This window comes from Balaenoptera borealis (assembly GCF_965194805.1).
Source record: "Balaenoptera borealis genome assembly, chromosome: 4".
NCBI classification, from domain to species: Eukaryota; Metazoa; Chordata; class Mammalia; order Artiodactyla; family Balaenopteridae; genus Balaenoptera; species Balaenoptera borealis.
Window position 1 is genome coordinate 130,989,949 of NC_138861.1, and position 12,338 is coordinate 131,002,286.

General features: G+C 33.9%; 1 protein-coding gene across 1 annotated transcript in view; it reads right to left on the minus strand.

Annotated features, from left to right (window-relative positions):
- Window positions 1-75: 75 nt before the first annotated feature.
- BBS7 (Bardet-Biedl syndrome 7) overlaps window positions 76-12,338 on the minus strand; it is a 41,468-nt gene continuing 29,205 nt past the window's right edge. The window contains exons 14-19 of the mRNA XM_082389641.1: window positions 8,013-8,152; window positions 5,821-5,985; window positions 2,721-2,830; window positions 2,505-2,608; window positions 2,230-2,353; window positions 76-409 (exon numbers count right to left, since the gene is read on the minus strand). Of these exons, the coding sequence (XP_082245767.1) occupies window positions 276-409; window positions 2,230-2,353; window positions 2,505-2,608; window positions 2,721-2,830; window positions 5,821-5,985; window positions 8,013-8,152 (777 nt within the window). The 3' untranslated portion in view covers window positions 76-275. The remainder of the gene's footprint in view (window positions 410-2,229; window positions 2,354-2,504; window positions 2,609-2,720; window positions 2,831-5,820; window positions 5,986-8,012; window positions 8,153-12,338) is intronic.

Consider the following 12,338-nt stretch of genomic DNA (forward strand, 5'->3'; position numbering starts at 1 on the left):
ATATGATTACTATAAAACATCCACTTGAAAAAAATTCATTAAAATCCCTTATAATCATTCCACTTGTTTTAAAAATAAAAATTCTCTTTATTTTTAAAAAGTTCCATTTGTCAAAAAAATAGAAGCATTACTAAAAAAAAGTCATACCTCATATATTTTTAGATAATATTAAAAAACGCACTTGAAATAAAAGTATATACAATTAGCTTGCAATTCTGTTTTAACATTTTTCATTTAAACATACAACTTCTTTGGAACTTTACCTTATTTATATTTCATGCAGCATCAAAGAAAGCAATCAATGCATTTTGGTCATAACTGTCCAGAATCTCCAGTAAAAGAGGCACTTTGGTTTTTACATTGGTGCCTTTGAATTTGAACTTATCTATGAAAAGGTCGGTGATCATGCCTATAAAGAAAAAATGTTAAGTTTCTGTCATTGATTAATTCTATTAATGACACATTATTTAATGAAAGTAAGCGACTGCTTGAGAATCTATTTCTAAGCACCTGTAATTCCATTATTTAACATACAGAAATCCGAAAGGATTGATGCATTAAAAAATATTTGGGGGGGATTTTAAGGCAAGTTTCAAAATATAAATCATTTGGCTAATAACCCTCTTAACAATTGGTTATAAGCTATTAATTCAGACAATCAACTGCTGGCCAGTTTTGAACTGCTATTGGTATATATAAAATTACAACAAGTGGGTTTTTTTTTTCCACCAGGCTGACCATTTTGACATAGTGTAGACATATTCTGTTCATAACAGCTTTATCTGAATTAAAATATCCCATCTATATGTTGACCATTCTTAGGATTTGACTTGAAGGCAAATATTTCTAGTTTCAAAGATCTGGGCAAATTATTTCACCTTTGAGTTTTTGCATATATATAGTGGGAATAATTCAAGCTATCAATCTTTTATCCAAAACTCTTGATGCAAGATGTGTTTCAGAATTTTTCATATTTTAGGAAGATAATAAAAGGAATATGCCATAATATACCATATATATGGCATAATATACCATATATATGGCATAATACCCGTGGAAAGTGAGTGGCAGCATCTGGTAACAAAACATAACATATCTGCAACAAAATATATGAATATTCATACTAAGTGGAATAAAAAAACTATAAATAACCTCGTATCAGTTTAAGTGAGGTTTTGTCATTAATTCAGATCAAGTCAGATTTATTGCCAAATGATTTATGAACAAAGTGTTTGATTTCAAAGCTCTCTGGACTGTGGAATTGGTGATAAGAGATGGTGGTTCTGCACCACCCATCTTCTAAGTTGTGATGAGGATAAAAGATCATGTGTTTGCCACATAGTAAATATTAAGATAGTAGATATTATTGTTACCGTTCCCGAGCAAGTCTTTGGGCGTAAAATAAATTCATTAGGTAGATCTTAAGGATCAATATGGACTGATGATACCAACTGACTCTACAGAAGACTCGGCACAGTGCAAAAAGCTTGCATTTGGGGGCGAGGAGGTTCTAATGAAGGCCTTGCCACTACCTACCTATGTGACAACACATTCTTAAGCTCAGATTTCAGTTTACAGATGTGAAAACCAGAGATAACACTATCTACCTTGCAGAGCTGTTGTAAGGATTAAATATCCCCCCTGATTATAAAGATGTTATAAATAAATAGGTGTGCTATGCACAATAGGTCTTATATAAAGATCACAAAAAATCTTTCCTTAAGCTGTTCCTTCCTTCCTCCCTCTTGCTCTTGCTTTTTCAATACAACTGTGAAACATTCAACTTCTCACCACCAAAGCAGAATGAGTTTTAAACGTAAATTGACACAGCACATATATACCAATTTTGCATAAAAATATTAAATGCTGCATTTTGATATTTCAGAATAGCAATAAAAACTGAAAATTATTTGTGTGAAATATAGCCTAAATTGTAATGCTTCATAGGTTACATTCATTTCACACTGGGTTTCTTCATATATATAGATTAATTCATTGCATTACACTTATTTCACTTCTTAATGTGTATTTGTATTTTATCTAGTAAAAATATTAAACATTAAAACCAACTTGACAAAATAAATACATTGGGCAGTACATGGGTTGTTACTGGTTCATGACTGCTGTAATCTTTGCCTATCTCCTTCTGCCCAGCTTCTCTCATGTGATCCTTTGCAAACAGCCAGTAGAAAAGAAATATGACAAGGTATTCTAGAATAGTTCACTAACCATAGAGTCTTTCAAGATGTGCAGGTTGCTTTTTGTATTCTTCCTGTAGGTGATCTGCCTCTTCTAGGATACAGCGATATTCTGGTATCAGAAAGTTTGTGTTTCCCTCATGAACCTGCAATTCCTTATTTAAAATTAAAAACAGAAGCACTTAATGTTCAAAATTTAATCCAGTGTAAAGTGGATTTAAAGTGGAAAACTTTAAGGTCTTTACAATTTTAGAAATCCCATCACAATAAAATAATGATCATGAGTCCCGTGACACAAATACTTACTTTTAAAGCATCAATTAATTGCACTTTCTTAGCCAAAAGCAACTGGTACTCCAGCTTTGGGTGGATTAGCTTTAATGTGTGTTTGACTGATACTTCATTTATCTCTAGAAGAAGTTGAGTCAGGCACAATTAGATAAGTCACTTTGATCAGGAACATTCTTATTGTAACAACAACCCCCCAAAAACAGAAAGAACGATTCTTTTTTTTTTTTTTACCATATGATATGTTGAGGTTAATTTTCCTTTTTGTAGCTTCTTTAGAGAGCACATCTTTTAGGATGGATATAGTAGAAATGTTGTCAGATTTAAAAACTCCTTCACCTTTTCTATAAAATTAATATTTTTAAAAGAACAGCTTTAGAAGGAAATACATCCAATAAATATGTCCAGTAAATACATATTTTGCGAATAGGACCTTGTGTTTAGACTTCATTTAATTTTAGATTTCTTTATATAGACATCTCATTATTAATGTAAAACATATTTAAACGTAAACTTTTACTGTTGTAGCAATTCAAGTTCTAAACATACTTGTAAAACTGAATAAAAGATGTTAGACACATGCCTCCGAAAGATACAATTTATATAAGTTCTTCATTTAAAACACCTTTTTTTCATTTTCACTAATAAAATTTCCAATAGCTAACCCCTTATGTATATAAAATGCATTTAGAATTGCTTGCTTTCACATAAGTTTTTTTTTATGTAATCACATAAATTACAGCATGACTATATGCTTCATCCTTAAAAGAAAGCTAATATCAAACCTAAGAGTAACATCTTCTGTTCTTCCATGCCCAGCATCCATTGCCACTTCTTATGTTCACAGGACCCTTCTTTTTCCTTATGGAACCCCTCCTTCTCTCTCTCTCTTTCTCTCTCACCCTTTTCAATCCATATAGTTTCATTGGCACTGGCCCCATCCCCATTTCTGGGACTTCAGGAGGAATTTTTCAGCAGCGTATTCCATACCCCTGAGCACAGTGATTCACGACTCAACGATGATACTCAATCCTGGGACTTTTATTGGAACTAGTGGGAAAGGGAGGCTATGGTAGCTGAAAAGATATAAAGCTGGATGGAGCTGTTGGTGGCCACCATGGCACTACACAGGAAAGCCAAGAGAAGACAAAAACAGAGCTGAGCAATGGAAAGGGATAAAGTCTTGACAATATCAGTTAAGCCACTGATCCAGTTATGCTTGAGGCAGACTACTGCTAGTCTTTTAAGTTATATGAGCTAATAAATTCCTTTTATTTGGTTAAGCCTGCTTACATTTGGCTCCTTTTTATGATGGCCAAAATTTTCCTAATTAATATATACCATCTTTTACGTATTCAGTGTTGCCTTTTTATTTGCTTTTATATTGACTGCTGTAGGCAAATGCTAATTCTTTTTTCTAGAAAGATGAATAATACACACTTATTTTGATCCCAATTATGTGTTAGAAATCATGAGATTTTTTTCACTAGTCTTCAATTTTAATTAATGATATTTAACATTAAATACTTATACAGTACCTGGCACTGTGGAATGACTCACGTGGTTTATCTTCCTTTAAGCATCACAGTTCAGTGAAGTAAGTGCTACTATTTCCATTCGTCACAAAAGAAACTGAAACTCAGAAAGTTAAGTAATCTAGCTAAGAGCAAATAGCTGGTGAGTCACAGAGCCAGATTCAAACCTAAGTATGTCTGTCTCCAAAGTACACGCTTCTATACTTCTTCCATATATACGTATTTTATGGAACAAAAAACATTTATTGAGTACCACTATGTTCAAAGCCATGTGTTAGATACTTGGAGGATACATACAAAGTTAATTAAGAAATAAACTCTGCCCAGAGCTTACAATCTGATTTAGAGACAAGCTTACATAAAAATTTTTATATACTTCAAAAAAATAACAATAAAAATCTAAGGCAGGTAAGAATAAAATGTTATGGGAACAGAGAAGAGAATCAAGGAAGACTTAAAAAATGTAGCTATTGAGTTGGGCCTTGAAGAATAAGTAGAGTTTTGACTATTAAGGAAAGAATATTTAAAGACACAGAATGGTAAAAAGCAAAGGTATGCTATTATAAAAATATGTAGTATGCCAGGGGCCTGTCAAATTGTCTGCTATGATTAAAACGTGAGGTTCGCTGTGGTACTTCAAAACTGAAGTCATGATTCCAGGTTTACACAGGTAAGATCCCCTGGAGGGTACAGTGAAACGCCCCCATAGAACTGATGCTAAAACCAATTAGATTTCTGGAGAGTTCTTGGTCCCAAAGGCTATATTCAGAGGTAAAATTATGTGTTCACTGTTGTTTCCAGAACCTAGCATGGTAAAGTCTCAGCTAGGAAGCAGAAAGTAGAATACCTCAGTAAACTGCTTAGGGAAAGAAGCTTTAAGAGAGAGAGAGACACAGAGAGAAGATAAGAAGCCTCCTCCCCTCCAAACAAACAAAATTAAAAAACAAAAACAAACGATCAAACAAAAACAACCTACAGATGTGAGAGAATGAGAATGCAAAAACCTTGAAGAAGTATGAGCACACAAGCTCAAAGCAGATGTAGAGAAATCAGCCTTACCCAACACATTAAGAAAAAGAACAAAGGAGAAGGAAATTTTAGCCTCTACTATATTCAGAAACAGAAATTAGGGGAGCCTATGGGAGATGAGTAGGGAGTGACAGTGAAGGGGGCAGGAGGGCAACTGGGAGCTTGAGAAGAGTGTCAAGGAATAATGACCTTCACCTCAAGTGGTAGCTTCAAAAGCCTGCATGTTCTAAGCTCTCAAGTTCTTGAGCCATTTTCTATTTTTGCATAAAGAAATTCCATGGTAATTCTTCTTGTAATTCTTACTGGAATTAGGATAAATGTTCAAATCAATTTGGGAAGGACTTGCATGTTTACATTGTCTTCATATTGATAACTATAGAATATATTACTCCATTAAATCAAGTCTTTAATGTCAATAAAATTTTAAAGTTTTCTTCATGAAGTTCTATGTATTTCTGATAAAGAATATTCCTACAGATTTTATATGAACATTTTGTTATTGTTATCGCTGCTCTGAAAGAATCTTGTTAAACAATTTATTTTCTAACTGGTTATGGCTGAGAATTGGAAAGGTATTGCTCTTTCATATTCATCTTTAGTCAATCATTTTTTAAACTCATTAATTCCATTTGTTTTTCAACAGATTCTCTTAAACAGTACAGTTTTTCAATCATATTATTTGCAAATTATTACTGCCTTAAAACTTATGAAAATTTAGAGGTTCCATTTATGTAAAAAACACTTGTGAACCAGGAATAAGTTTTATTTACCTGTAGGTACTTTCAAGTTGTGTATCCAGGAAGGTGTTCTGAAAGTAAAATGTCACACATTCTCCTGCTGGAGGTTTTTCAGGAACTTCAGGCAGGCAAAAAACCACCCAGGAGTGAAGTTCAGCAAAACTGAACTGGCCTGTCAAAGTCAGTGTATTCATGGGTCTGCAATTTAATAGCAGAGGTACACATATTTGTGTGGGAATACACAGAGGTATTATATGTACTCAACACATTAAAAAACAGAATTTTGCAACAGTAGTTACAAATAGAAAAGCAGCCATTTAATTTTTCTCAGATTAATCTTACCCATCAGATAAACATTTTGATTTCAAGGAAAAAAAAAAAAAGAATGCTTATCTATACCTGTACTTTTAATATTCAGTTAAGTGACATAAATAGCTTGTTTTCATTATAACATGCCTTCACAAATACAATTCAGTTTACTCAGGTAAATTCCATTTTTTAAAAGTTCATCTCGTGTTTATATTATAGGAACTACAAAACATAAGAATCTCCTAAAGGAAAAAATCAGCATAATGTGAAGGCAAAGAACTGGGCTTTTAAGTGAGATGGACATGGGTTTGAAACGCTGCATGCCACTGGGAAAGTTAGGGAATGATACCTTCTATTTTGCAGGGATATGGAATTAACTTTCTATCTGCAAATTACACATACACACAAAAGGTTGTAAAGTAAGTCAAATAAATTTAAAATAAATCAAATGGATAAAGAATTAAGAAAATGCAAGTTTATGGAATTAAAGGTACAGAAAGAATTTTAAGAGAATACAGAATAGAAAGGACTTTTGAGATCGCCACACCAACTCTATTTGCAGATGAGAGAACTAAAGCCCAGAGATTAAATTATTTTCCCAAAGTCATGCAGGAACAGATATAAGGCTATAATCTGAGTCTCCTGAGTTCCAGTTTGCTGTTCTTTCCAGAACACCACACTATACCTCCTTTAACAACTCTGACTTTTAAGCAGGAAGACACACTCAGAGAATCCATTCTCTTTAATGTTTTCCCAAAACCTTCCTTAGGAACTTTTCTCCTTACATCTTATTTAAATTACGTATCTTTAAAATTACAAGCTGCAATAGAAAAAACATAGGCTTTGGCCTCAAATCTTCACTGTTTCTCATATCAACAAGTTACTTACTTTTCCAAACATTACTACTTGTTTTGCCGTAAGACTTAAATGGTAACACCTAAGCACTGAGCACAATGCATGGCACAGGGAAAGTATTCACTAATTGTTCATTTCTTTCCCTTCGTCATTTAAGGCCACGGTCTCTCATTTTCAGAAAAGAAAGTGAAAAACTATAACCAGGAGGATGATTAAGTTGGAACAGAAGTTAGAAATAATAGGGACTATCACAACTAATTGCTCTACCAGTATTCCCTGAGGTGAAGTAGAAAGGAAATACAATGTTTGAGGCTAATACAATAAGGTCCTGTTTACAGAGAACTCAAATGCTAAACAGTATTTCCTCACCATAGATGTTTGAGACAGAGAACTGTTACTCTACTGATTTCAGAATGGTAAATACATGAGAAAGATAGGAAAGTCCGGCTCAAATCAGCCTCTAAAAGAAGACAAAGACTCTTACGTCTATTAGAAAGATTAATACAGGTATCCCCTGCTTTTTGAAAGTTCACTTTATGCCACTTTGTTTTTACGAAAGGCCTGCACGAGTGCCCATTTTCGGTAACCAAGAGAAATCCAAAGAGGATTTTTGCTTTTACCAAAAAAGGTGAAAAGCAAAAACAGCCTCAGCGTTTGTTGTGCAGCGGCTGTTACGGAAGCAGCACGTGCCCCAGCAGCACCGAGAGCGGCCCCGCCGAGCTCCTTCTCTAGGAACTACACTCAGCTCCTCAGCATCAGGCCACGTAGCTCTGAACTGCCTGTGAGCATCTGTGCTTTACCCCAATTTATTTTGAGCATCCACTATCAAGATGTGTCCTACAGTAACTGCTTCTATGCTTTATGCTATTTTGGCTTATGAAAGGTTTCACAGGAACACTCTACTTTCAGATAGCGGGGGAAACCTGTACACAGCATTTAAATATTTATTTAATTTTTTAAAAGTACAACTAGCTACCAGAATTTACACTACTAAAATAAAAAGCAACTTTATCTGCATCGTGTAATATCCTAAAAATAAACTTCTCCCTCCTTTGTCCTACCTGTCATGATCAATAAAGTGAGTTCTTTGATGGAGTGAAAGAGGTTTGATAAGGTACTGGCGGACCTGACATGTTTTGGGTTGAATTCTTGGAGTCACATATGCTTGAAGTGTGCCATACTGGCCTTCAATTGAGCGAATCTGAACACAAAAGAGGAAAGAAAATTAGAATAATCTAGCAACATAAAGGCTATCTTTAAAATGTTCAACACAAGTAAGCAGGTACTCAGGCCTTAATCTCTTCTGTGATATGCTGAAGGAAATAAGGACATTCTATTAAACAAGAACTTTTTACCTCTATAGTAAAAGAAAATTTTAAAAGATTTTGATAATCAAAAGCAAAATTAATCCATCTATGAAAGTCATCCCCACCACATATTTTTAGGTCTGTCATTCCAAAAGACAGATATTCTCACACACCACCCTATCACATCTAAAAGTGTAGGTGTATAATATATTGTATAAGATTCACATAAAAAATGGTTAAAATTTAGACATTTTTGTTGAAGGGATAAGTGGGTCAACAACTAATACTTCATTTTCTCAGAAATGGGGGTATTATAGCATATGGCTATTGTTATAAAACCCTACTGACAGAAAAAAAAATGTTTCCAAGAACTTAATTCTTGACTTTCTATGAAAATAGAGAAGCATATTCACAATTTAATTATGACATATTTGGATTAGGAAATTCTTTTTAAGCTATTTTGAATATGGCTAGTTGGATATCCTGAGAATTTAAAACACTTACAGAAAACCCTAATTCATGAAATTGTGAAGACCTAATTTTATGAGTTAGAAAGCGGTCAAGTTTCTCCCTCCTGTCCCTTTCAGCTCCTCTCTGTTCCAATTCATGAAGTGGATTGTAGTACCTCTTGTATTACAAAGGCAGCTTCTCTAATCTAACTGATACATCAGCTCATACTTCCCCTGGCATGTGAGGGGGAAAAAAAAAAAAAATCAATGTTTTACCTAAATGGGAAACATAAATAAAAGTTTAAAGCAAGAGTTTTTGCAAATTTTATACTGAAAATATTGTTCTGAATGGGAAGAGAGAAAAGATAAGGAAAAGAATAAAAATACAGAAGGAAAATAAAAAATCGATCTGATAAAGCTATATTTTAGGGTTTCTTTTTAAAGGGTAAGCTTACACTGGCACATAAATTTTTGCACAATAAGTTCACAATTAGTACAACACGGGGAATATAGCCAATATTTTATAATAACTGTAAATGCAATATCAACTTTAAAAAAAGAATATAATTGTTCATAATATTAAGAAAAGTCATAATGCTTTCTCTGATTATATACTTCATATTCATTATTTTAAAAATCCACACAATGAAGAAAAATTAGGATTAACATATAAGTAATCTAAAATCCTACCACCCAGAGATGTTCATTATTGCTATTTTGATAGTCAACCTTTCATACATCTCTCTATGCAGATGTACAAAAATAAATGCATAACTTCACATGACTAAATTCTATTTATATCATAGACATCTTTGTTTTTATTTCTAATAATCACATTTTTCCCTTATGTCTGCCTCTCCTAATACCATCACCTCCCTCCCACTCCCATCCCACCCATACCTTCCCCCTATTGTACGACCTATCATATCAGACAGGTGTTTCTTTTTATGCATTTCTTCATATTATAGATAATATATATATACATATGTAGGACTTTTATCTGCATTTTGTGTTTTTCATGGAATTTGCTCCATGTTAACAGGAAGTGACCAACTCATTCTTTATTGCAGCTCTGCAATATTCTATGAAATGGATAAACAGCTATTTATTCAAACATTAAATTACTGAGTGTTCCACTTCGGTCAACTTTTCTGCCTCTACAAACAATGCTGCAGTTAATTATATACATATCTGTGTGTACAATACTGTGATTTTATTGCTATGAAATAGATTCCAACAAATGGGATTATAGCCTATTTTACCAAAGTAGCAATAACAATTTTTATTTCCTTCAGCTATGATTGAGAGTGTCCTTTTCCTCATCCTGCCACCTGGTAATTCTGCTTTTTCAAAATTTTTGCCTATCTGTTAGACAAGCAGAACTGATTTTTTGTTATTTTGAGTTTCCCTAACTGATAACGAGGTAGAATATGTTCTTTTAATATTTGTTAGCTATTTTGATTCCCTCTTCTGTGAACTGCCTACCCATATTGGCCTATTTTCCTAATTGGATAGTCTTTTTTTTTTTTAAGGAAGAAGATTCTTTCTTTCTTTGGCTGCGTTGGGTCTTAGTTGCAGCATGCGGGATGTTTCATTGCAGCGTGCGGGCTCAGAAGTTGTGGTGCGTGGGCTCTCTAGTTGTGGCATGTGGGCTCCAGAGTGCATGGGCTCAGTAGTTGCAGCATGTGGGCTCTCTAGCTGTGGCACGCAGCCTCAGTAGTTGCGGAGCATGGCACTAGTTGCCCCGTGGCATATGGGACCTTAGTTCCCCAACCAGGGATTGAACCCGCGTCCCCTGCATTGGAAGGTGGATTCTTAACTACTGGCCCACCCTGGGTACTCTTTTTAAACAACTTATAGGCAGTCTTCATATTCTGATATTCACCCATTATCTGGAAGACAGCTTCTTTTTGAAAATAACTAGGTACTTAATTCATCTGAATTTATATTTTATAATATATGGCATAAGAATCCACTTAATATTCTTCCAGATGGATGCCAGTTGTGCCAATAGCAATTTTTATTTTTATTTTTTTAATTAATTAATTTATCTTTGGCTGCGTTGGGTCTTCGTTGCTGTGGGTCTAACCACTGTGCCACCAGGGAAGTCCCACCAATAGCAATTTTTAAATAAAAACAGTAATTTAATAGAATTTTCCCTACCTAAAAATGCTGTGCATTAAATTCCCATAAATATGTGCTGGGCTCTATTTCTAGACTTTATTTTGTTGCGTGACCTATTTATTTAGGCCTTGTAAATAACCCACATTATTTTTATTATAATAGTTTTATAGTACATTTTACCATAGGGCAAGATAAGTTCCACCTTTTCTCCTTTATCATAGTTTTGTTGGCTCTTTTCAGGCATTTACTCTTTCCTCTGAACTTTAAAGTTATTGTATCCAATTTTAAAAAAGAACATAGGTTTTTAATATTTTTAGGCCTACTTCCTAATTTATTGGCACAATCTAGCTCAGTGAATGGAATCTAAATGTTTAATTAGGTTACATAAATATGCTGAAGTATATTCCTTTAGAACTTATACTAGTTTTCAATTCTTCTTTCAAAATACATGAAAGGGGACTTATACAGATGAAAATAAATTGTTTAGAAAAAAATTACATTTTAACTGGAACTTCCTTAACCAGATGTGAAAAAGTTATTGTGCAATAGCATCTCTCTTGAAAAAAGCATACTTTGAGTTTCAGAACATCAGGAAAAAGTTATAGTGCTTAATTTTTGGATCATAAACATATCAAAAATAAAAATTTTTTTAAATTTCACACTAAAAATTAAGTAACTAAAATAAACTTGTGTGCTACAATCAGTATTTAATTATAAAAGTGATTATGTTAGTAAATTGCAAAAGGAAACTTCAAAGATTTTCCCTGGAATAGTTGGTAATGACATCACTGGAATGCAATCAGAAAAATCCAGATAATAGGAAAATATAGGGCAAACGCTCAGGGACTTCAATAACCAAATTACCTTATTTGGACCATGATTGGATCAAACAAACTAAAAACAAAAAACACTACACTAAACATTTGATAATACTAAGGAATTATTATTATTTTTCTTAGGTGTGATAACAGTATTGTGGTTATGTTTTTTTCTTTTTTTTTTAATTAATTAATTAATTAATTTATATTTTTGGCTGTGTTGGGTCTTCGTTTCTGTGCAAGGGCTTTCTCTAGTTGCGGCAAGCGGGGGCCACTCTTCATCGCGATGCGCGGGCCTCTCACTATCGCGGCCTCTCTTGTTGCGGAGCACAGGCTCCAGACGCACAGGCTCAGTAGTTGTGGCTCACGGGCCTAGTTGCTACGCGGCATGTGGGTCTTCCCAGACCAGGGCTCGAACCCATGTCCCCTGCATTGGCAGGCAGACTCCCAACCACTGCGCCACCAGGGAAGCCCTGTGGTTATGTTTTTAAAAAGAGTTCTTATCTTTTAAGTGGAGATATGTATATGCATAACAGATTCACTTTGCTGTACACGTGAAACTAACACAACATTGTAAATCAACTATACCCCAATAAAAATTTTTTTCAAAATACAAATTTTACATAATCACTTAAAAAAAAAAAGAGTTATCTTTTAAACATATGTACTGAAATATTTACTAATAAAAT